Source organism: Macaca thibetana, chromosome 15, assembly GCF_024542745.1.
Source record: "Macaca thibetana thibetana isolate TM-01 chromosome 15, ASM2454274v1, whole genome shotgun sequence".
NCBI lineage: Eukaryota > Metazoa > Chordata > Mammalia > Primates > Cercopithecidae > Macaca > Macaca thibetana.
Window position 1 is genome coordinate 10,422,094 of NC_065592.1, and position 19,560 is coordinate 10,441,653.

Sequence of the window (19,560 nt, forward strand, 5' to 3'; positions counted from 1 at the left end):
ACAAATAAAAAAATAAATTGCCGGCCGGGCGCGGTGGCTCAAGCCTGTAATCCCAGCACTTTGGGAGGCCGAGGCGGGTGGATCACAAGGTCAGGAGATCGAGACCACAGTGAAACCCCGTCTCTACTAAAAATACAAAAAATTAGACGGGCGCGGTGGCGGGCGCCTGTAGTCCCAGCTACTCAGGAGGCTAAGGCAGGAGAATGGCGGGAACCCGGGAGGCGGAGCTTGCAGTGAGCCGAGATCGCGCCACTGCACTCCAGCCTGGGCAACAGCGTGAGACTCCGTCTCAAAAATAAATAAATAAATAAATAAAAAATAAATTGCCAGGCTGGGTGCAGTGCATTACGCCTGTAATCCCAGCACTTTGGGAGGTAGAGGTGGGTGAATCACCTGAGGTCAGGAGTTCGAGACCAGCCTGGCCAACATGATGCAACCCCATCTCTACTAAAAATACAAAAATTAGCCAGGCATGGTGGCATGTGCCTGTGATCCCAGCTACTCAGGAGGCCGAGGGAAGATAATTGCTTGAACCAGGAGGCAGAGGTTGCAGTGAGCCAAGATCATGCCACTGCATCCCAGCCTGGGAGGGCAACAGAGCGAGACTCTGTCTCGAAAAATAAAAAATTAAAAATAAATGCCATTTTTGCATCACATCCTATTCAAGGGTACTGACATCATCATGACATCACCACGGATGTTGGCCTTGATCACCTGACTGAGGGGCATTGGTCAGGTTTCTCCACCAGACAGTCACTCTTCTCCCCCTTACCATACTCTACTCTTTGAAGGACGTCCCTATACACAGCCCACACCTAAGAAGTAGGGAGTTTTGCTCCACCTCCTTGCAGGGCTGAGTACCTACAGAAATTATTTGAAATTCTTCTTTGATTTTTTATTTACTTACTCTCTTTTTAATTTTTTTTTTTGTTTTGTTTTGTTTTGTTTTGTTTTGTTTTGAGACAGAGTCTCGCTCTGCCGCCCAGGCTGGAGTGCAGTGGCCGGATCTCAGCTCACTGCAAGCTCCGCCTCCCGGGTTCACGCCATTCTCCTGCCTCAGCCTCCCGAGTAGCTGGGACTACAGGCGCCCGCCACCTCGCCCGGCTAGTTTTTTGTATTTTTTAGTAGAGACGGGGTTTCACCGGGTTAGCCAGGATGGTCTCGATCTCCTGACCTTGTGATCTGCCCGTCTCGGCCTCCCAAAGTGCTGGGATTACAGGCTTGAGCCACCGCGCCCGGCCTTAATTTTTTTGAGACAGAGTCTTGCCCTGTTGCCCAGGCTGGACAGCAGTGGCGTGATCTCGGCTCACTGCAACCTCCGCCTCCTGGGTTCAAGTAATTCTCCTGCCTCAGCCTCCTGAGTAGCCAGGATTACAGGCGCCCGCCTCCACGCCCGGCTAATTTTTGTATTTTTAGTAGAGATGGGGTTTCACCACGTTGGCCAGGCTGGTTCGGAACTTCTGACCTCAGGTGATCTGCCCACCTTGGCTTCCCAAAGTGCTGGGATTACAGGTGTGAGTCACCGCGCCAGGCCAATTTTTGTATTTTTAGTAGAGACGGGGTTTCATCATATTGGCCAGGATGGTCTCGATCTCTTGATCTCATGATCCACCTGCCTCAGCCTACCAAAGTGTTGGGATTACAGGCGTGAGCCACAGCGCCCAGTCTATCTATTTATTTGAGATGTAGTTTTGCTCTGTGTCCCAGGCTGGAGTGCAGTGTTGCAATCTCGGCTCACGGCAACCTCCACCTCCCAGGTTCAAGTGATTCTCCTGCCTCAGCCTCCAGAGTAGCTGGGACTACAGGCGTGCACCACCATGCCTAGCTAATTTTTTGTCTTTTTTTTTTTTTTTGAGACAGAGCCTTGCTCTGTCGCCCAGGTTAGAGTGCAGTGGCCTGAGCCACCACACTTGGTCCCGAGATTATTTGGAATTCCTCTGCACAGATTTGTCTTTTGTCCCCCACTTACTTATTCAATCACTTAGCTATATAAGTGCAGACTTGTTCGATAAAACGTACAGGAGCCCATTGGTTTGGACTGAGCTCCTGCACCAGGACCAATAGACCAATCCAAAATGGAGTCCCTGATGCTGCAGCTCCAGGTCACCAGCCAAAACTAAGTTGTTTATCTGACCCTCCCTTCCAGAAATCAGGAGAGTGACAGATCAGATAAAAGCCAGATCCCTGCACAAGCCAGTTTTAGCCAGTATGATAAGGAAGTCCTTTTTGCTTTATTTAACCTTTACAAGGAAAGTAATTTGAAATTATCAATCTGCTCTTTGTTCTCTGACCCTTCTTTCTTCAGCCCTTTTCTGTCTATAAAATTTCTGCCCAGCTCACGGGAACACTCATTCTATTTTATAGAATGAGATATCATCTGATTTTAGAGTAGCAAGTAGAATCCAATTAAGATCTTTAACTGGCCGGGCGCAGTGGCTCAAGCCTCTAATCCTAGCACTTTGGGAGGCCGAGACGGGCGGATCACGAGGTCAGGAGATCGAGACCATCCTGGCTAACACGGTGAAATCCCGTCTCTACTAAAAAATACAAAAAACTAGCCGGGTGAGGTGGCGGGCGCCTGTAGTCCCAGCTACTCCAGAGGCTGAGGCAGGAGAATGGCGTGAACCCAGGAGGCGGAGCTTGCAGTGAGCTGAGATCCGGCCACTGCACTCCAGCCTGGGTGACACAACTAGACTCAGTCTCAAAAAAAAAAAAAAGAAAAAAAAAAAAATGATCTTTAACTTTGGCTCCCACATGTAATCCCGGCACTTTGGGAGGCCAAGGCAAGACTGCTTGAGCTCAGGAGTTCAAGACCAGCCTGGGTAATACAGTGAGACTGTATCTCCACACACAAAAAATAAAAAATTAGCCAGGGGTGGTGGCGGGCATCTGTAGTTCCAACTACTTGGGAGGCTGAGGTGGGAGGATTGCTTAAGCCCGAGAGGGTGAGGCCGCATTGAGCCATGATTGGGCCACTGCACTGCAGTCTGGGTGACAGAACGAGACCCTGTCTCAAAAAACAAAAAGAAAAGAAAAGAAATGTTTTGTAATTTTGTCTTCTGGCCGACTTGTGGATGTTTATTTTATACCTTGGGTTATAATCCAATCCCACCTTATTTTGTTGCTCAAGTTGTTTCAGCTTTGGTCACTGGGAGTTCCTGAGACCTTCTGACATACTCCTTTCACTGTGTGTTTTTTTTTGGCGGGGGGACTTGGAGGGGATGGAATCTCACTCTGTCGCCAGGCTGGAGTGCAGTGGCAAGATCTCGGCTCCCTGCAACCTCTGCCTCCTGGGTTCAAGCAATTCTCGTGCCTCAGCCTCCCAAGTAGCTAAGATTACAGGCGCCTGCCACCATGCCTGGCTAATTTTTGTATTTTTAGTAGAGAAGGGGTTTCACCATGTTGGCCAGGTGGGTCTCGAATTCCTGATGTCAGGTAATCCGCCTTCCTCGGTCTCCCAAGGTGCTGGGATTACAGGCATGAGCCACTACGCCCAGCCCATTGTGGTTTTTGAGCAATTTGGTAAGTGGTAACATACATAAATGCCCACAAAACCACCACCACAATCCAGATGGTGAGCATATCCCTCACCGCCCAGAGTCCTCCCTCCCTTGATAATCCTTCCCTCCAGTTCTCCACTGCTCTTTGCAGCCCATAACCCATTTCCTGTCACCGTAGATGAGTCCGCATCACCTCTCTATATGGGACTATATAGTAAATACTCGTTATTGCCTGGTTTCTTTCACTCAGCATAGTAATTTCACAATTCATCCCTTCAGTAGGTTCTGGATGTGACGAGGGGCGGTAGGACACTCAGGGAGAGACCTCGAGTGTGAGAGATGGGTAATTATCAGGTCAGCAGAAGTGGTAGAGCGGGGCCGGGGACTTGTGGAGTGGGCAGAGGCTGGCAGGACTCCTGGGTTCCCCACTGGCTGCCCAGGCAGGGCAGGTGAGAAAGATGGCAGGTTGGGTGGCTGTGTCTCCGCGGTGGGGGTCCCTGGGAGGCATGCCAGCTAGTTATCCCAGAGGCAGGTGTAAACCCAGCCCTGAAGTCTGGATAGGGCTGAGCTAAAGCCACGGGCTCGAACCTTCACGACACATGTGTGACAGAAACCAGGGGAGGGAAGAGGTGACCAAAGGTATGTGTACCATGCCCAGAGGGGACAGGACTTAACTTTTTTTTTTTTTTTTTTTTGAGACAGAGTTTTGCTCTTGTTGTCTGGGCTGGAGTGCAATGGTGCGATCTCGGCTCACTGCAACCTCTGCCTCCCGGGTTCAAGTGACCTGTCTCAGCCTCCCGAGTAGCTAAGATTACAGGCATGCACCACCACACCTGACTAATTTTGTATTTTTAGTAGAGATAGGGTTTCTCCATGTTGGTCAGGCTGGTCTCGAACTCTCGACCTCAGGTGATTCGCCCACCTCGGCCTCCAAAAGTGCTGGGATTACAGGCGTAAGCCACCGTGCCCGGCTTTTTCTTTTCTTTTTTTTTTTTTTTAAGAGACTGAGTCTCACTCTGTTGCCCAGACTGGAGTACAGTGGCATGATCTTAGCTCACTGCAGCCTTGACCTCCTGGGCTCAAGCAATTCTCCCACCTCAGCCTCCCAAAGTGCTAGGATTACAGGCATGAGCCACTGCATCTGGCCCTGAAAATCCTTTTTTTTTTTTTTTTTTTTTGAGATAAAGTCTCTGTCACCCAGGCTGGAGTGCAGTGGCACGATCTTGGCTCACTGCAACATCTGCCTCCCGGGTTCAAGCGATTCTCCTGCCTCAGCCTCCCAAGTAGCTGGGATTACAGGTGCGTGCCACCATGCCCAGCTAATTTTTGTATTTTTAGTAGAGATGGGTTTCACCATGTTGGCCAGGCTGGTCTCGAACTCCTGACCTCAGGTGATTCGCCCGCTTTAGCCTCCCAAAGTGCTGGGATTATAGGCGTGAGCCACGATGCCCGGCTTGGAACCTAATTCTTAAGAGGCAGGCTGCAGGCTGGGCGCGGTGGCTCACGCCTGTAATCCCAGCACTTTGGGAGGCCAAAACGGGCGGATCATGAGGTCAGGAGATCGAGACCATCCTGGCTAACACGGTGAAACCCCGTTTCTACTAAAAAATACAAAAAACTAGCTGGGTGAGGTGGCGGGCGCCTGTAGTCCCAGCTACTCAGGAGGCTGAGGCAGGAGAATGGCGTGAACCCGGGAGGCGGAGCTTGCAGTGAGCTGAGATCCGGCCACTGCACTCCAGCCTGGGCGACAAAGCGAGACTCCGTCTCAAAAAAAAAAAAAAAAAAAAAGAGGCAGGCTGCAGAAGAGGCAAGGGCAAGGGAGATAGGGAAGTGTGTCCAGAGAGGCTGAAGGAAACCCAGGGACACTAAGGTCACACAGCTGCAGAGGGGCACATGTCCATGAGACTGGCCACTGGTTCAGACACCAAGTGCAGGTCACAGAAGTTATGGCCCGGAATGGGGCTTGTAGGCTGGCAGGATCCGGGTTCTGCCTGGATGGAGGTTCCCTTCTCTCCTGTGTGTGAGACCCCTGGGTCCTGGCCACCTGGCCAGGGAAGAGTATGGTTGCCTTAGTGTGTTCCCGTTGCCATAACAAATATCACAGGCTGGGTAATTTATAAAATAATAGAAGTGTTACAGCTCTTTTAGAATTTGTCCAGCAGGTTTTCCAGTTTTAACCCCAAAAAGAAAGAAAAGAAAGAAAAGAAAAGAAAAAAGAAAAGGGCTGGGCACGATGCCTCATACCTGTAATCCCAACACTTTGGGAGGCCAAGGTGGGCGGATCACTTGAGGTCAGGAGTTCGAGACCAGCTTGGCTGAAATGGTGAAACCCTGTCTCTACCAAAAAATACAAAAATGGCCGGGCGCGGTGGCTCACGCCTGTAATCCCTGCACTTTGGGAGGCTGAGGCGGGCGGATCACGAGGTCAGGAGATCGAGACCATCCTGGCTAACACGGTGAAACCCCGTCTCTACTAAAATACAAAAAAATTAGCCGGGCGCGGTGGCGGGCGCCTGTAGTCCCAGCTACTGGGGAGGCTGAGGCAGGAGAATGGCGCGAACCCGGGAGGCGGAGCTTGCAGTGAGCCGAGATGGTGCCACTGCACTCCAGCCTGGGCGACAGAGTGAAGACTCCGCCTCAAAAAAAAAAAAAAAAAAAAAAATACAAAAATGAGCCAGGCATGGCCGGGCACATGGCTCACACCTGTATTCCCAGCGCTTTGGGAGGCCGAGGAGGGTGGATCACGAGGTCAGGAGTTCAAGACCAGCCTGGCCAAGATGGCGAAACCCTGTCTCTACTAAAAATACAAAAAACCCAGCCTGGCGTGGTGGCAGGCACCTGTAATCCCAGCTACTCAGGAGGCTGAGGCAGAGATTTGCTTGAACCCAGGAGGCAGATGTTGCAGTAAGCCGAGATCACACCACTGCACTCCAGTCTGGGTGACAGAGAGAGACTCTGTCGCAGAAAAAAAAAAAAAAAAAAAAAATGAGCCAGGTGTGGTGGTGCGTCCCTGTAATCCCAGCTACTGGGGAGTCTGAGGTAGAAGAATTGCTTGTACCCAGAGGCCGAGGTTACAGCGAGCTGAGATTGAGATTGCACTACTGTACTCCATCCTGGGCGAAGAAGTAAGACTTCGTTTCAAATAAAAATAAACATTAAAAAAAGAAAGAGGCCGGGCGCGGTGGCTCAAGCCTGTAATCCCAGCACTTTGGGAGGCCGAGACGGGCGGATCACAAGGTCAGGAGATCGAGACCATCCTGGCTAACACAGTGAAACCCCCTCTCTACTAAAAATACAAAAAAAACTTAGCCGGGCGAGGTGGCAGGCGCCTGTAGTCCCAGCTACTTGGGAGGCTGAGGCAGGAGAATGGCGTGAACCCGGGAGGCGGAGCTTGCAGTGAGCTGAGATCCGGCCACTGCACTCCAGCCTGGGTGACAGAGCGAGACTCCGTCTCAAAAAAAAAAAAAAAAAAAAAAAAAAAAAAGAAAGAAAAGGAAATGAAAGGAAAAGAAATCTATTGCTCACAGCTCTGGAGGATGGGAAGTCCAAGATCTAGTCACCAGCGGGTTCGAGGTCTGGTACGCGCCTGTTTCTCACAGATGGTGCTGTCTAGGTGTCCTCACATGGCAGAAGAGATGGAAGGGCAAAAAGGACCTAGCTAGTTCTTTTAAGCCCTTTCGTAAGACACTAATCCCATTCAGGAGGGCAGAGCCCTCATGACTTAATCGCCTCCTAAAAGCCTCATCTGTTAATACGACTATGCTGAGTCTTGAGTTCCTACATATGAACACATACATTCAAACCACAGCAACAGCCACGCCTAGGATGGGACACTTTGCCCGTCCACCAGGCTGGAGGGGAAGAAGACTGTGCCCACCTGCTCAGCCCTCAGATGAGGAAGGGCTGGACTAGGATCAGGGCAAGGTCAGGGAGGAGACCACAAGCACAGGGAGGCAGAGGCAGAGGGAAGGGGTGAGACGCCGCAAGGCTGGGATAGAAGATGGGATTGGGACTGACCAGAGACAGGCTGGGGCTGAGACTGGTAGGAACAGGGGCCTCACAGTCCAGGCTGGCTCGGTGCCCCCACTCCCATACGAGCCTCTGAGATTTGCTCAGACTTGGGCCTAGAGCTCCATCTAGCTCTGCCACAGCTGGCTGCTCAGCCCTGAGGTTCCCCTGGGCATTCAGCAGGGCTGTGCTCAGTGCTGCCCACAGACTGGAGGTCTCTGGTGGAGGGAATCAAGGAAGAGGCAGTGCAGGGACCAAGGGCAGTAAAGCAGAAGGAACACTGGACAGCAAGCCAAGCAGTGTCATGGCCAAGACAAAAGAAAAAGAACTTGGGCTGGGCACGGTGGCTCATGCCTGCAATCCCAGCATTTTGGGAGGCCAAGGCAGGCAGGTCATTTGAAGTCAGGAGTTTGAGACCAGCCTGGCCAACATGGTGAAACCCTGTCTTTACTAAAAATACAAAAATTAGCTGGCTGTGGTGGTGCACGCCTGTAGTCCCAGCTACTCGGGAGGCTGATACAGGAGAATCACTTGAACCTGGGAGGCGGAGGTTGCAGTGAGCTGATTGCACTGCTGCACTCCAGCCTGGGCGACAGAGTGAGACTCTGTCTCAAAAAAAAAAGAGAACTTTGTTAAATATTTTGGCTGAGGGGTTGGTCACTGAATTTCCTTTCTATATTTGGCAAGAGATGAATCCTCTCGTGCTGGGGTGGAGCAGCCCCCAGGTAGGCCCTCCCAGGCACCAGCTTCACTAGTTTCCAGCCTCTCCCCACTCATCTTTCCATTTAATCCTGATAGGAATCATTATTCCTATTTTATAGGTGGGGAAACTGAGACTGGAGAAGGTAAGAAGGAAGCTGATGGTTCTCTCACCAAACCCCACCCCTGGACTTATTTTTGTGAGACAGGGTCTTGCTTTGTGGCCCAGGCTGGAGTACAGTGTTATGATCACAGGTTCACTGCAGTCTTCAACTCCTACAGTCAAGCCGTCCTCCCGCCTCAGCCTCCCAGTAGCTGGGACCACAGACATTTGCTACCACACCCAGCTAATTTTTCTATTTTTTGTAGAGGCAGGGTCTCTTGCCTAGGGCGGTCTCAAACTTCTGTCCTCAAGCGATCCTCCCAAAATGCTGGGATTACAGGCGTAAGCCACCATGCCCTGTGTCACCTCCGCAGCTTAAGCACGTGCAACAGGTTGCTCTGTAAGCTGCTCACATTTGGTGAGGCTGCGAGGCCACACCGGCAAAGCCAGGTGGCTGGGGATGCTGACCTAGCAGAGCCTCGCTCTCCCCACCCCAGGCCAGCCCCTCCTGCTGCTAAGCCCAGCAGGCCAAACTCGGTCCCGCCCCCGTCAAGTGCCTCGGTCTTCCCTGAGCCTGAACACATCATGTACATTTTGATGGAGTTAGAATCCGGAAAATCAAGAGTGTGGAAGATCAGGAGCAACTAATGTAAGCAGGAGAAGGATGAAGCTGGATTCCGTCTAGCAAGCAGGAGCGTGAGAGTGGCGCTGGGAGAAGGCACTGATAAGGGATAGAGTAGGGCACAGAATATGGGGGCTCACCCTCAACCACTTCTAAACACTCTAAGCTCGAGCAGGCCTTGAACTCCTGGTCTGTAAAGTGGCTGATGGAAGTGGCTGGAGCAAAACCCATATGGGCGAATGTCCCTGCAGCTGCCTCAGTTTCCCCATCTGTAAAACGGGGCTGGGGACCCGCAGCTCTCATGGGACTGGTGACCCGCTCGCGGGTGCTCGCCCTGCATTCCAGACAGCACCTACAACTCCAGACTCACTCGGGGCGGGTCGAGGTGGGCTCCAAAGTCCCTTCCAAGCCGACATCCCGATTCCCCTTCCCGGGAAGGCACCCCCAGAAAAGCAAAGGTCGCTCCAGCAGCCTCCTCGGGTTACCCGCTTTCCCGAAGCCGTGGCCCTCGCCTTCCGCTCTCGTCTTCACCGGCATACTCAAGTCCCCGCTGGGGACTGACACTGCGGGCTCGGTCGCCGCAAGGACTGGGAGGAAGATGGAAGATGCGGGGCGAAAGCGGGGCGAGAAGAGTGGGACACTGCAGAGCAGCAGGCCGGGGACTCGGAGCTCCTCCCCCGCCCCGCTCCCGGCCCCCCGCCCCGCTCTGCGAGTCCCGCCCAGGGCCCCGCCCACTTCACGAGTCCCGCCCCTCTCCCGGGCCCCGGGCGGGGCCATCCCGGGGCTGTCCGCGGAGACGCCTATGCGGTGGAGGCTTCGGGCGTCAACTAGCGCGGGCGAACACCAGCAGAGGGACCAGGCAGCCTGGCACCCCACTTTGCCATCCTGTCCTTGGAAACCTCGGGGTCTGCGGGCCGGCCGCTCCGCGTGGGCGAAATCAGAAACACGTGGTTTTCGAGGCCCCCTCGGGCTCAGGAAAATTTTATGGTTCGGGTCACAGTAGGAAGCGGACAATGAGGCGGGAGGGCAGAGAGAACCGCAGCATCACCGCGCAACTTGGGCCGTGTCGTTTCTGGGGTCTTCGGTAGCTGGAAGCCGCAACCCCTGTCGTCTCGAAGGGCTCGATTTGTTTCGAATGGGCGCTTGCAGGAGAAGTGGCCAGGCACGTATTACAGACTACCACGCCGCCCCTTAGGCGGTCAAGCGGGGCGAGCAGGCGGTGGCCTCTCGGCAGTCGGCCTGTCACCACCCCGGAACCTTTGGAGGCGGAAGCATAGAGCGGTCTGCAAACGTTCCCGAGCGTGCCTCTGCGGCTCTGGCGGGTGTTTCGAACCTGGGCGCCGGGCACACGCCCAGTCCCGAGAGCGCTGAGGGTCCCCTTAGCGTCGCCGTCACCCCGGGCAACCCGCAGGGCGCCCGAGTCCTGGCCCTTTAAGCAGCGCGGGCGCCTCGGCGTCTTGGTTTCGCGCGCCCGCCCGCGGCGCCGGCAGAGCGAACATGGCCCCGGCTACGCGGGTGGTGCGGGCGCTGTGGACTGGCGGGTGCGCCTTGGCCTGGAGGCTGGGCGGCCGCCCCCAGCCGCTGTTCCCCACGCAGAGCCGTGCTGGCTTCGCGGGGGCGGCAGGCGGCCAGGGCCCCGTGGCTGCCGCTCGTAAGGGGAGCCCGCGGCTGCTAGGGGCAGCGGCGCTGGCCCTGGGGGGAGCCCTGGGGCTGTACCACACTGCGCGGTGGCACCTGCGCGCCCAGGACCTCCACGCGGAGCGCTCAGCCGTGCAGGTAAGGCCTGGTCCGGCCGGGGATGGGGATGCTGATCAGCGCCGAACTCGGGACTCCTGGGAACCCGTGGGGTCAGGAGTTGCCTCTGCCTGCTTGTGACCTTGGGCGAGTGACTTGGTCTGAAGTCTCCGAACCCTCAGTGTTCTCTTCTGTAAAATAGGGGCACTCCTGATGCCTACTACCTGGAATTGTTCGAGTTCTCATAAAATCGTTCTTCTACCGTGTTTTTTTGTTTGTTTATTTATTTTGAGACAGGGTCTCTCAATATCGCCCAGGCTGGAGTGCAGTGGTGCGATTGCGACTCGCTGCAGCCTCTGCCTCCCGGGTTCAAGGGATCCTCCTGCCTCAGCCTCCGGAGTAGCTGGGACTATAGGCTCACCCCACTGCGCCCTGCTAATTTTTGTATTTTTTGTAGAGACAGGGTTTCACCATGTTGCCCAGGCTGGTCGGTCTCAAGCGATCCGCCCACCTTGGCCTCTGAAAGTGCTGGGATTACAGGTGTGAGCCACTGCGCCCCAGCCTCTACCATGTTTTAAGAAGACTTTTTTTTTTTTTTTTTTTTTGGAGACGGAGTGCTCTGTTGCCCTCGCTGGAGTGCAATGGCACTATCTCGGTTCACCGCAACCTCCGCCTCTTGGGTTCAAGCGATTCTCCTGCCTCAGCCTCCCCAGTAGCTGGGATTACAGGCACCTGCCACCACGCCCGGCTAATTTTTGTGTTTTTAGTAGAGACGGGGTCTCATCATGTTGGCCAAGCTGGTCTCGAATTCCTGATCTCAAATGAGCCACCCACCTCGGGCTCCCAAAGTGCTGGGATTACGGTGTGAGCCACGGAGCCCGGCCTCTACTGTGTTTTAAGGAGACTTTTTTGACTAAGAGATGGGAGATCACAGGAAAGGGAAAGCCTTTTTCACTTTTTTTTTTTTGTTTGAGACAGAGCCTCGCTCTGTCGCCCAGGCTGGAGTGCAGTGGCTGGATCTCAGCTCACTGCAAGCTCCGCCTCCCGGGTTCACGCCATTCTCCTGCCTCAGCCTCCCGAGTATCTGGGACTACAGGCGCCCGCCACCACGCCCGGCTAGTTTTTTTGGATTTTTTTAGTAGAGACGGGGTTTCACCGTGTTAGCCAGGATGGTCTCGATCTCCTGACGTCGTGATCCGCCCGTCTCGGCCTCCCAAAGTGCTGGGATTACAGGCTTGAGCCACCGCGCCCGGCGCCTTTTTCACTTTCTAAACGTTCGTCATCCTCTCTCCCCACTGCCCCCAAATCCTAAGGCTGTGTATTTATTTAGTAGTAGTAGTGGTGGCACTTTTATGGAACTGATGACTTAGATTCTAGGCTGAAACAGAAAGAGGCAGGAAGGTGCCCCCCCACCAAGTGGTGGCCCAGCTGCCTTGCCACACTTTATACCTACCCCACACCTTCCAACTCTTCTCTGCTTGACCCCCCACCACCCTCCCACAGATGCTTTTTTGCTGGACCAGAGGGAACAGAGGTAGGTGAAAGGGGCATGGAGTACCCCGTGTCTCCCTTCCTGTCTCCACGGTCCAGCTTCCCCTCTGAACACAGGGAGGTGGTGTATGATTGTGGCTTTCCGGCATGAAGGTGCAGCAGGCTCCCCTGGGGGCTTTCCTGGCCACAGCCCAGATACCACCCTCCCCTTCAGAGATTTGAGATAGACTGAGGCTGGAGGATTGCATGAACCCAGGAGTTCAAGGCTGCAGTGAGCTGTGATCAAGCTACTGCACTCCAGCCTGCATGGCAGAGTGAGACTCTGTCTCCAGAGAAAAAAACAAGAACGAGATTGGAGGTAGACCCCACTGGTAAACACCAGCCTGGGTGGTAGCCAGCTCTGGCCCCCAGAGGTCCCTGGGGTTAGAGGAGTGGGAGTGGGCAAAGCCAAGTTGAAACAGTTGTTCTGTGTCTGTGGGAGCAGGCTGTATACCCTGGGGCTGTCTGGTGTCCCCTTGGGACTGGAGCGAGAAAAGAGAGGTCTGTCCAGTATGGGACAGAGACTGGAAGATTCCTCCTACACAACCTCACAGCAAAGGGTGGGACTCCTGCCTGGGGACCGTGCCGGCCGGGGGCTTAAACCAGGGCTGCCGTCCGGTGCCTCCCTTCCCCCTACCACTCCCTCCCATCCCTAGTTCCTCTTCCCGATGTTCTAGCGTTGTCTCAGAAGACACCTCTGGAAAACATGCTTGCTTGGGAGCAGGGTCTGTACCTGGGGGTGCCGGGTCTAGAAGCCCCTTCCATCTGCTGCCCACAGCTCTCCCTGTCCAGCCGCCTGCAGCTGACCCTGTACCAGTACAAGACGTGTCCCTTCTGCAGCAAGGTCCGAGCCTTCCTCGACTTCCACGCCCTGCCCTACCAGGTGGTGGAGGTGAACCCCGTGCTCAGGGCTGAGATCAAGTTCTCCTCGTACAGAAAGGTGCCCATCCTGGTGGCCCAGGAAGGAGAAAGCTCGGTGAGCCCCAGGAAACCCCATGCATCCTTCCTCCTATCCTGGATCGTCCTGGAGCACCCGCTCGCCTGGCCCGGCGCTGCAGCTTGGGAAGGAACTTGGGATCTTTGTGCCTCTAAGGACTATGGGGGAAGTAGCTGCATACAGTAGATGCTCAGTAAATGTAGGCTCTTTCCTTCCCTACCAAAACCAAACACCTTTGGGTCTCAGAGAGGCAGAACACCACAGCTGAACAACGTAGATTCTGAAATGAGCGATCTGGGTTTGAGGTGTGATTCACCCACTCACTAGTTGTGTGACTTGGGGCAAGTCACTTATCCTCTCTGGGCTTGCTTGCTTCATGAATCAACAAGGAGCCATATTCTGGCTTGCAGGCACAGCAGATATGAAATGCCTGACACAGTGCTTGGGGTCTAGTATGTAGCTTCCAGAACCCACCCTGCCCCTCTACCTGGGAGGCCAGATGGGTGAGTGGGCTGGGGCTTAGACCCCACGGCTTTCCCACACCTTCCTCCCCATTAGGATGGGTGCCCTGAGGGCAGGGTGGGGAGGACTCTGGGCATGTCCTCAGGAATGGATAAACAATGTCCTCAGGTGGTGGTGGTAAGGAGCCCCCGGGGACTCCCAGTGGCTGGGTTGTAATCTCTGATTAAACCACCGTTTTCTCTTCCAGCAACAACTGAATGACTCCTCTGTCATCATCAGCGCCCTCAAGACCTACTTGGTGTCGGGGTAAGGAGCCCCTCGGAGACCAGGCGGCCATTGCTTTTGGTGGCTTCTTCCTCTGGGGAGGCCTCGCCCGAGTTCTCTTGTGGGAGCAGGTGGAGCTGCTGCTTAGATTTCCAGAGTACGCAGTGGCTCACACCTGTAATCTCAGCGCTTCGGGAGGCCAACACGGACAGATCACTTGAGGTCAGGAGTTCGAGACCAGCCTGGCCAACATGGCAAAACCCCATCTCTACTAAAAATACAAAAATGAGCCAGGCATAGTGGCGAGTGCCTGTAGTCCCAGCTACTCAGGAGGCTGAGGCAGGAGAATCACTGGAACCCGGGAGGCAGAGGTTGCAGTGAGCCAGGATCGTGCCACTGCACTGCAGCCTGGGTGACAGAGCAAGACTCCGTCTCAAAAAAAAAAAAGATTTTCAGAGCAGCCCGTGGCCGTCTTCCTCCAAGCCCTCCACTTTGTCCTCTCCGCAGCTCTCTCTCTTGGGGAGGTAGCCCTGGCATCTCCTCCACATCCCTCTTACTGCAGGAGTGCGGAGAGCCTTTGTTTATCGGTCCTGGCTCCACTCTGGGGCTAGGGCAGCTGGGTGGGTCGGCCACAGGGGACGGGACGGGGAAGGAGTTGGGGTGAGACTGTGGCTCTCTCCGAAGGCAGCCCCTGGAAGAGATCATCACCTACTACCCAGCCATGAAGGCTGTGAATGACCAGGGCAAGGAGGTGACCGAGTTCGGCAATAAATACTGGCTCATGCTAAACGAGAAGGAGGCCCAGCAAGTGTACAGCGGGAAGGAGGCCAGGACGTGAGTGGGGCTGGGGCTGGCGGGGGAAGGTGGTGACCTCAGGGGTCTTCTGTAGAGTAGGACCAAGCTGAGCAAGATGGCGTGAGCAGGGAGCAGCGTGGGAGACCAGCGGGGCTGGGGCCGGGCCATGCCGGATTTCAGCAGAGACCTTTCTGTGGCTGCGCGTGCTGGCTCACTCCTGTAATCCCAGCATGTTGGGAGGCCGAGGCGGGCAGATCACCTGAGGTCAGGAGTTCGAGACCAGCCTGGCCAACATGGCAAAACCCCATCTCTACTAAAAATACAAAAATTAGCTAGGTGTGGAGGTGCACACCTGTAATCCCAGCTACTAGGGAGGCTGAGGCAGGAGAATCACTTGAACCCAGGAGGCGGAGGATGCAGTGAGCTGAGATCGTGCCATTGCACTCCAGCCTGGGCGACAGAGCAAGACTTTGTCTCAAAAAAAAAAAAAAAAAAAAAAAGCCAGGCGCGGTGGCTCAAGCCTGTAATCCCAGCACTTTGGGAGGCCGAGGCAGGCAGATCACGAGGTCAGGAGATCGAGACCATCCTGGCTAACAGGGTGAAACCCCATCTCTACTAAAAATACAAAAAACTAGCCAGGTGTGGTGGCGGCGCCTGTAGTCCCAGCTACTCCGGAGGCTGAGGCAGGAGAATGGCGGGAACCCGGGAGGCGGAGCTTGCAGTGAGCTGAGATCCGGCCACTGCACTCCAGCCTGGGCGACAGAGCCAGACTCCGTCTCAAAAAAAAAAAAGACCTTCCTGCTCAGGCTTCAGCTTCCCACCTGTGCAGTGGGTATGTTCTAGAGAACGCAGCCTGCTCCCAACACAGCCCAGGTCCTGGCTTAGGAAGTCCCTCCCGTGCCCGCAGGGAGGAGATGAAGTGGCGGCAGTGGGCAGACGACTGGCTGGTCCACCTGATCTCCCCCAATGTGTACCGCACACCCACCGAGGCTCTGGCATCCTTTGACTACATTGTCCGCGAGGGCAAGTTCGGAGCCGTGGAGGGAGCCGTGGCCAAGTACATGGGTGCAGCGGCCATGTACCTCATCAGCAAGCGACTCAAGAGCAGGCAAGTGTGTGTGCACATCCGGGGCCTGCTGTCCCTGAGCCTCTGGTGCCACGAGCAGTGGTGATCCCATCACACCCCTCAGGAGACCAGCGGGAGGCTGAGGCCTGGGCAGGTGGGAAAGCGTTATGGATTACGGGTCCATTGGCCAAGCTGGGACTTGGACCCAGAGCTCCTGCTCACCTCCCTGGGGGCAGCAGGGCCGGCCTTGAAGCCAGAAGCCTGGGGCCTGACTGGCACCTTCTCTGTGGCTTTCTCCCTGGCCTGGTCTCTTGCCCTTGCCACAGCCTCCCCATCTGGGACAGATGCTCCCTGAGGCATCTGCAGATGTGATGCTGTCACCTGGGGTGTTGCCCTGGCTTCCACGCCTCCCCCCTGCTCCCCAGAGGAGACCCCTCTCCCCTGCTGGGCTGGGAGTGGGGGCTCTCCTGAGGGGCTTTTCCCTTCCCCGCCCAGGCACCGCCTCCAGGACAACGTGCGCGAGGACCTCTACGAGGCTGCCGACAAGTGGGTGGCTGCTGTGGGCAAGGACCGGCCCTTCATGGGGGGCCAGAAGCCGAATCTCGCTGATTTGGTGAGTGTGGTGGTGGCAGGTGGTGCCTGGACCAAGGGTTCTGTCCTCAGAGTGGGGGAGGTTTGTAAGGGAAAGCCCGGGCAGTGCGTGCATCGTGCCAGAGGAGCCTGCCTCTCTTTGCCATCACAGACAGAAACTCGCCTCGAAGTGGCTCCAGGAGAGAAACCGATGACCAGGAACCGCCTTGGTTCACATAACTGACAAGTTCAGGGAACGGGCTGGCTTCAGGCCCTGCTGGATCCAGAGGCCCGGGTGGTGGTAACAGGGCCCGGGCTCTACCTGTCGCCGTCAACACGGCCCTCCCTGGAGTGCGCTTCGGCCCCAGGCGGGCTGCGTCCGGTGCTCCAGGCTTCTCCCAGCAAAACCCAGTGAGATGGCATCTCACTGGCCTGGCTTCGCTGCCCTTTTTCCTTTTTTTTTTGTTTTTGAGACCAAGTCTTATGCTGTCACCCAGGATGGAGTGCAGTGGTGCAATCTCAGCTCACTGCAACCTCCACCTCCCAGGTTCAAGCAATTCTCCTGCCTCAGCCTCCCGAGTAGCTGGGATTACAGGCCTGTGCCACCATGCCTGGCTAATTTTTGCATTTTTAGTAGAGACAGGGTTTCAATATGTTGCCCAGGCTGGTCTCGAACTCCGACCTCAGGTGATCCACCCACTTCGACCTCCCAAAGTGCTGGGACTGCAGGCGTGAGCCACCATGCCTGGCCCACTGCTCATTTTTAAAACTGTCCTGCCCCTGGGTGACCTGGGTCTTGAAACTGGGTGGTGGGGTCTCTTCTCCCCAGTCCCAGGACCTGAGAAGGGGGGAGGGCATTTATCCCAAGGAAACTTGCTGGTGGGGATCTGTGGCCCAGAAAAGGGGGTACAGGCGTGAAGCAGGCGAGACCTGCAGCCATCCCACACGCTTTGTTCAAACCCTCACCTGTGCTGTTGGCCCTTGAGTAGGTCACGAGCTCCAAGCGGGGAGGGGATGGGAGCTGGGCACACAGCTGGCAGGGAGTGAAGGAGGTCTGGATGCCTGTCAAACCAGCCTTTCTGTTTCACGCCCCAGGCAGTGTATGGCGTGCTGCGCGTGATGGAGGGGTTGGATGCCTTCGATGACCTGATGCAGCACACGCATATCCAGCCCTGGTACCTGCGGGTGGAGAGGGCCATCACCGAGGCCTCCCCAGCGCACTGAATGTCCCCGCCCAGAACAGGGGAAAGGCAGCGGAAGACGCCAGCTGCCAGGGCCTGGGGTCCCTGGGCCAGTGCCTGGCGATGCTGGCGGGGGCAGCATCATTCTGCCCCTTGTCTACCCACCCCCACCAGCCCTCTTGCTCCTAACACAGGGCACCTGCTGGGGCCCAGGGATGCTAGGGACGAGTTCCACCCCTGCGCCTGCCCTGGGGCGACCCCTCCGTGTCCCTGCCTCCCTGCTCTGCCGCCCCTCTCCCAGAGCCTCAGTGGCTGTCCCGTGGCTACATCCTGTGGGTGGGGGGTCATCGACAGGACAGCAGGACGGTTCGTTCTCGGTGGAATCCCATCCCTGGGTTCCCCTAGTTCCCACTCTTCCCAAGCCTCCCGGGATGGGGACATGTTTGCAATAAAGGAAAGGTTTGTGGCGCCTGTCGCGGCAGGCATCTCGTGGAGCTGTGCGTGACTGAGTGCTGCGTGGGGCTGGCGGTCAAGGGAGGCATCAGGCTTGGGCTATGCCAGCCCTGGTGGTAACTAACCACCGGCCTGGTGCTTCCCAGGTGGCAGGCATGGTATGGCTCCGCAGACTTTGTATGCCATGGTCCCCAGGATACCACTCAGGGCACACAGCCGGGCCATGGAGCCCAGCAGCCAGCGTGCAGGTCCGGGCCTGCCTACCCATGGTGGGACTCTGCGGTGGGGTCCCTCTTCAAGCCTCAGTTTCTTCGTCTGTCCCTGCCTTGTGGGGGAGTTCAGTGATAGGAGCAGGTCCAGTGCACAGAGCAGGGGCACCCGGCCCAGGGCACCGGGCTGTTCAGACCCCTGCTCTACAGACAGGACCAAGCCCTCTCAGATGGCTGCCCCGGGCTTCAGCGCCAGGCTGGGCCAGCCTTTATGGGAATAGAGACTCTGCCTTCCAGGGTGAATGTGGGTTGCGGGTGGGACCCCCTTTCCTGCACAGAGCACCCAGGATGGGGCTCCCCAGTTCCCTGACTTAACTGAGGTGGGCTGGCCTGCCAGGGGCCCTCCAGAGGCCAGTGAGCCCAACTCCACCCACTGGGTCCTTCCGATTGGGGGGACTGGACAGCGTCCTCATACCCTCTTGAGAAACTTTTTTTTTTGAGACAGGGTCTCGCTCTGTCACCCAGGCTGGGATGCAGTGGCGCAGTCATAGCTCACTGCAACCTCGACCTCCCAGGTTTAAGTGATCCACCTCACCCTCCAAGTAGCTGGAACCACAGGTGCGCACCAACACGCCCAGCTAATTTTTTATATTTTGTAGATCCTGGGTTTTGCCGTGTTACCCAGGCTGACCTTGCACTCTAGGGCTCAAGGGAACTGCCCACCTCAGCCCCCCGAAGTGCTGGGATTACAGGCGTGAGCCCCCATGCCCAGCCAGGAAACTTTTTTAAGTTTTATTTTATTAGTATTTTAAAAACAAAATAACTCAAGTTTCCCATAAAAGCGAACATTTGAGTAAGGTAGAAGTGAGTGCTCGAGACAGCCAGTGTGACATTTGGAAGCAGGTGGCTGTGTGGCTGGTGACCTCGGTTTTTCCCACGGGGCTGGTCTGCCACCGGCTCTGTTCTCATCCCCATCCTGGGCGTCTCCCTGTCAACATATGTCACACTGACTTGTTCTCATGGCTACATAGTGCCCTGCTGCCTGGCTGCACCACAGTCCATCAGCCAGCCCCCACCATGTGCCCTCTGTGGGTGTTAACTCCAGGTACTTGGGCTGCAGGAGAGAGGAGGCGGCCAGGCCTGAGGCTGTACCCGTCTGTGGCCTTAGGAGTCACAGCAGCTGCCTCTGAGAGGCCAGCAGGTGTCAGGGCACCCAGAGCCACCACTGTGTCCAGAACAGCATTTCCACGTCATTGGCCAGGCCTAAAGTCCTGAGGGGCCTTTGCTCCAGGGACCCAGGGTGTCTCCCTCAGCAGGGCAGGAACTAGGCCAGGAACACCATGGGGCACTGAGGGAGGACCCTCCCTCCATCCCTGCACCCCTCCATCCCTGCACTCCTCCATCCCTCCATCCCTGAACCCCTCCAT

The 19,560-nt window shown here is 55.9% G+C and overlaps 4 protein-coding genes and 1 pseudogene across 10 annotated transcripts in view; 3 read left to right on the top strand and 2 right to left on the bottom strand.

The window, feature by feature from the left end:
* PTGES2 (prostaglandin E synthase 2) overlaps nucleotides 1-17,965 on the top strand; it is a 110,769-nt gene extending 92,804 nt beyond the window's left edge. Inside the window, exons 2-8 of one of the 2 annotated variants that reach the window (XM_050760171.1) lie at nucleotides 10,421-10,708; nucleotides 12,975-13,172; nucleotides 13,843-13,901; nucleotides 14,544-14,693; nucleotides 15,562-15,762; nucleotides 16,216-16,333; nucleotides 17,386-17,965. In XM_050760171.1, coding sequence (XP_050616128.1) covers nucleotides 10,430-10,708; nucleotides 12,975-13,172; nucleotides 13,843-13,901; nucleotides 14,544-14,693; nucleotides 15,562-15,762; nucleotides 16,216-16,333; nucleotides 17,386-17,514 — 1,134 coding nt within the window. In that variant the 5' untranslated portion in view covers nucleotides 10,421-10,429 and the 3' untranslated portion in view covers nucleotides 17,515-17,965. Of the gene's footprint in view, nucleotides 1-9,677; nucleotides 10,095-10,420; nucleotides 10,709-12,974; nucleotides 13,173-13,842; nucleotides 13,902-14,543; nucleotides 14,694-15,561; nucleotides 15,763-16,215; nucleotides 16,334-17,385 lie in introns of those variants that run through there. The other variant, XM_050760172.1, reaches the window with a different exon arrangement.
* The window catches only part of DNM1 (dynamin 1), a 158,627-nt gene that overhangs the window by 122,596 nt on the left and 16,471 nt on the right, over nucleotides 1-19,560 (bottom strand).
* DPM2 (dolichyl-phosphate mannosyltransferase subunit 2, regulatory) overlaps nucleotides 1-19,560 on the top strand; it is a 285,267-nt gene that overhangs the window by 79,915 nt on the left and 185,792 nt on the right. Inside the window, exon 1 of one of the 5 annotated variants that reach the window (XM_050760482.1) lies at nucleotides 8,326-8,335. The exons of the other annotated variants lie outside the window; for them this stretch is intronic. The gene's annotated coding sequence lies outside the window, so the exon portion shown is untranslated. Of the gene's footprint in view, nucleotides 1-8,325; nucleotides 8,336-19,560 lie in introns of those variants that run through there. 5 annotated transcript variants of the gene reach the window in all.
* The window catches only part of BBLN (bublin coiled coil protein), a 287,657-nt gene that overhangs the window by 26,106 nt on the left and 241,991 nt on the right, over nucleotides 1-19,560 (bottom strand). The window contains exon 1 of one of the 2 annotated variants that reach the window (XM_050760500.1): nucleotides 18,893-18,896. The exons of the other annotated variant lie outside the window; for it this stretch is intronic. The gene's annotated coding sequence lies outside the window, so the exon portion shown is untranslated. Of the gene's footprint in view, nucleotides 1-18,892; nucleotides 18,897-19,560 lie in introns of those variants that run through there. 2 annotated transcript variants of the gene reach the window in all.
* On the top strand, nucleotides 5,629-5,682 carry LOC126938157 (uncharacterized; annotated as a pseudogene).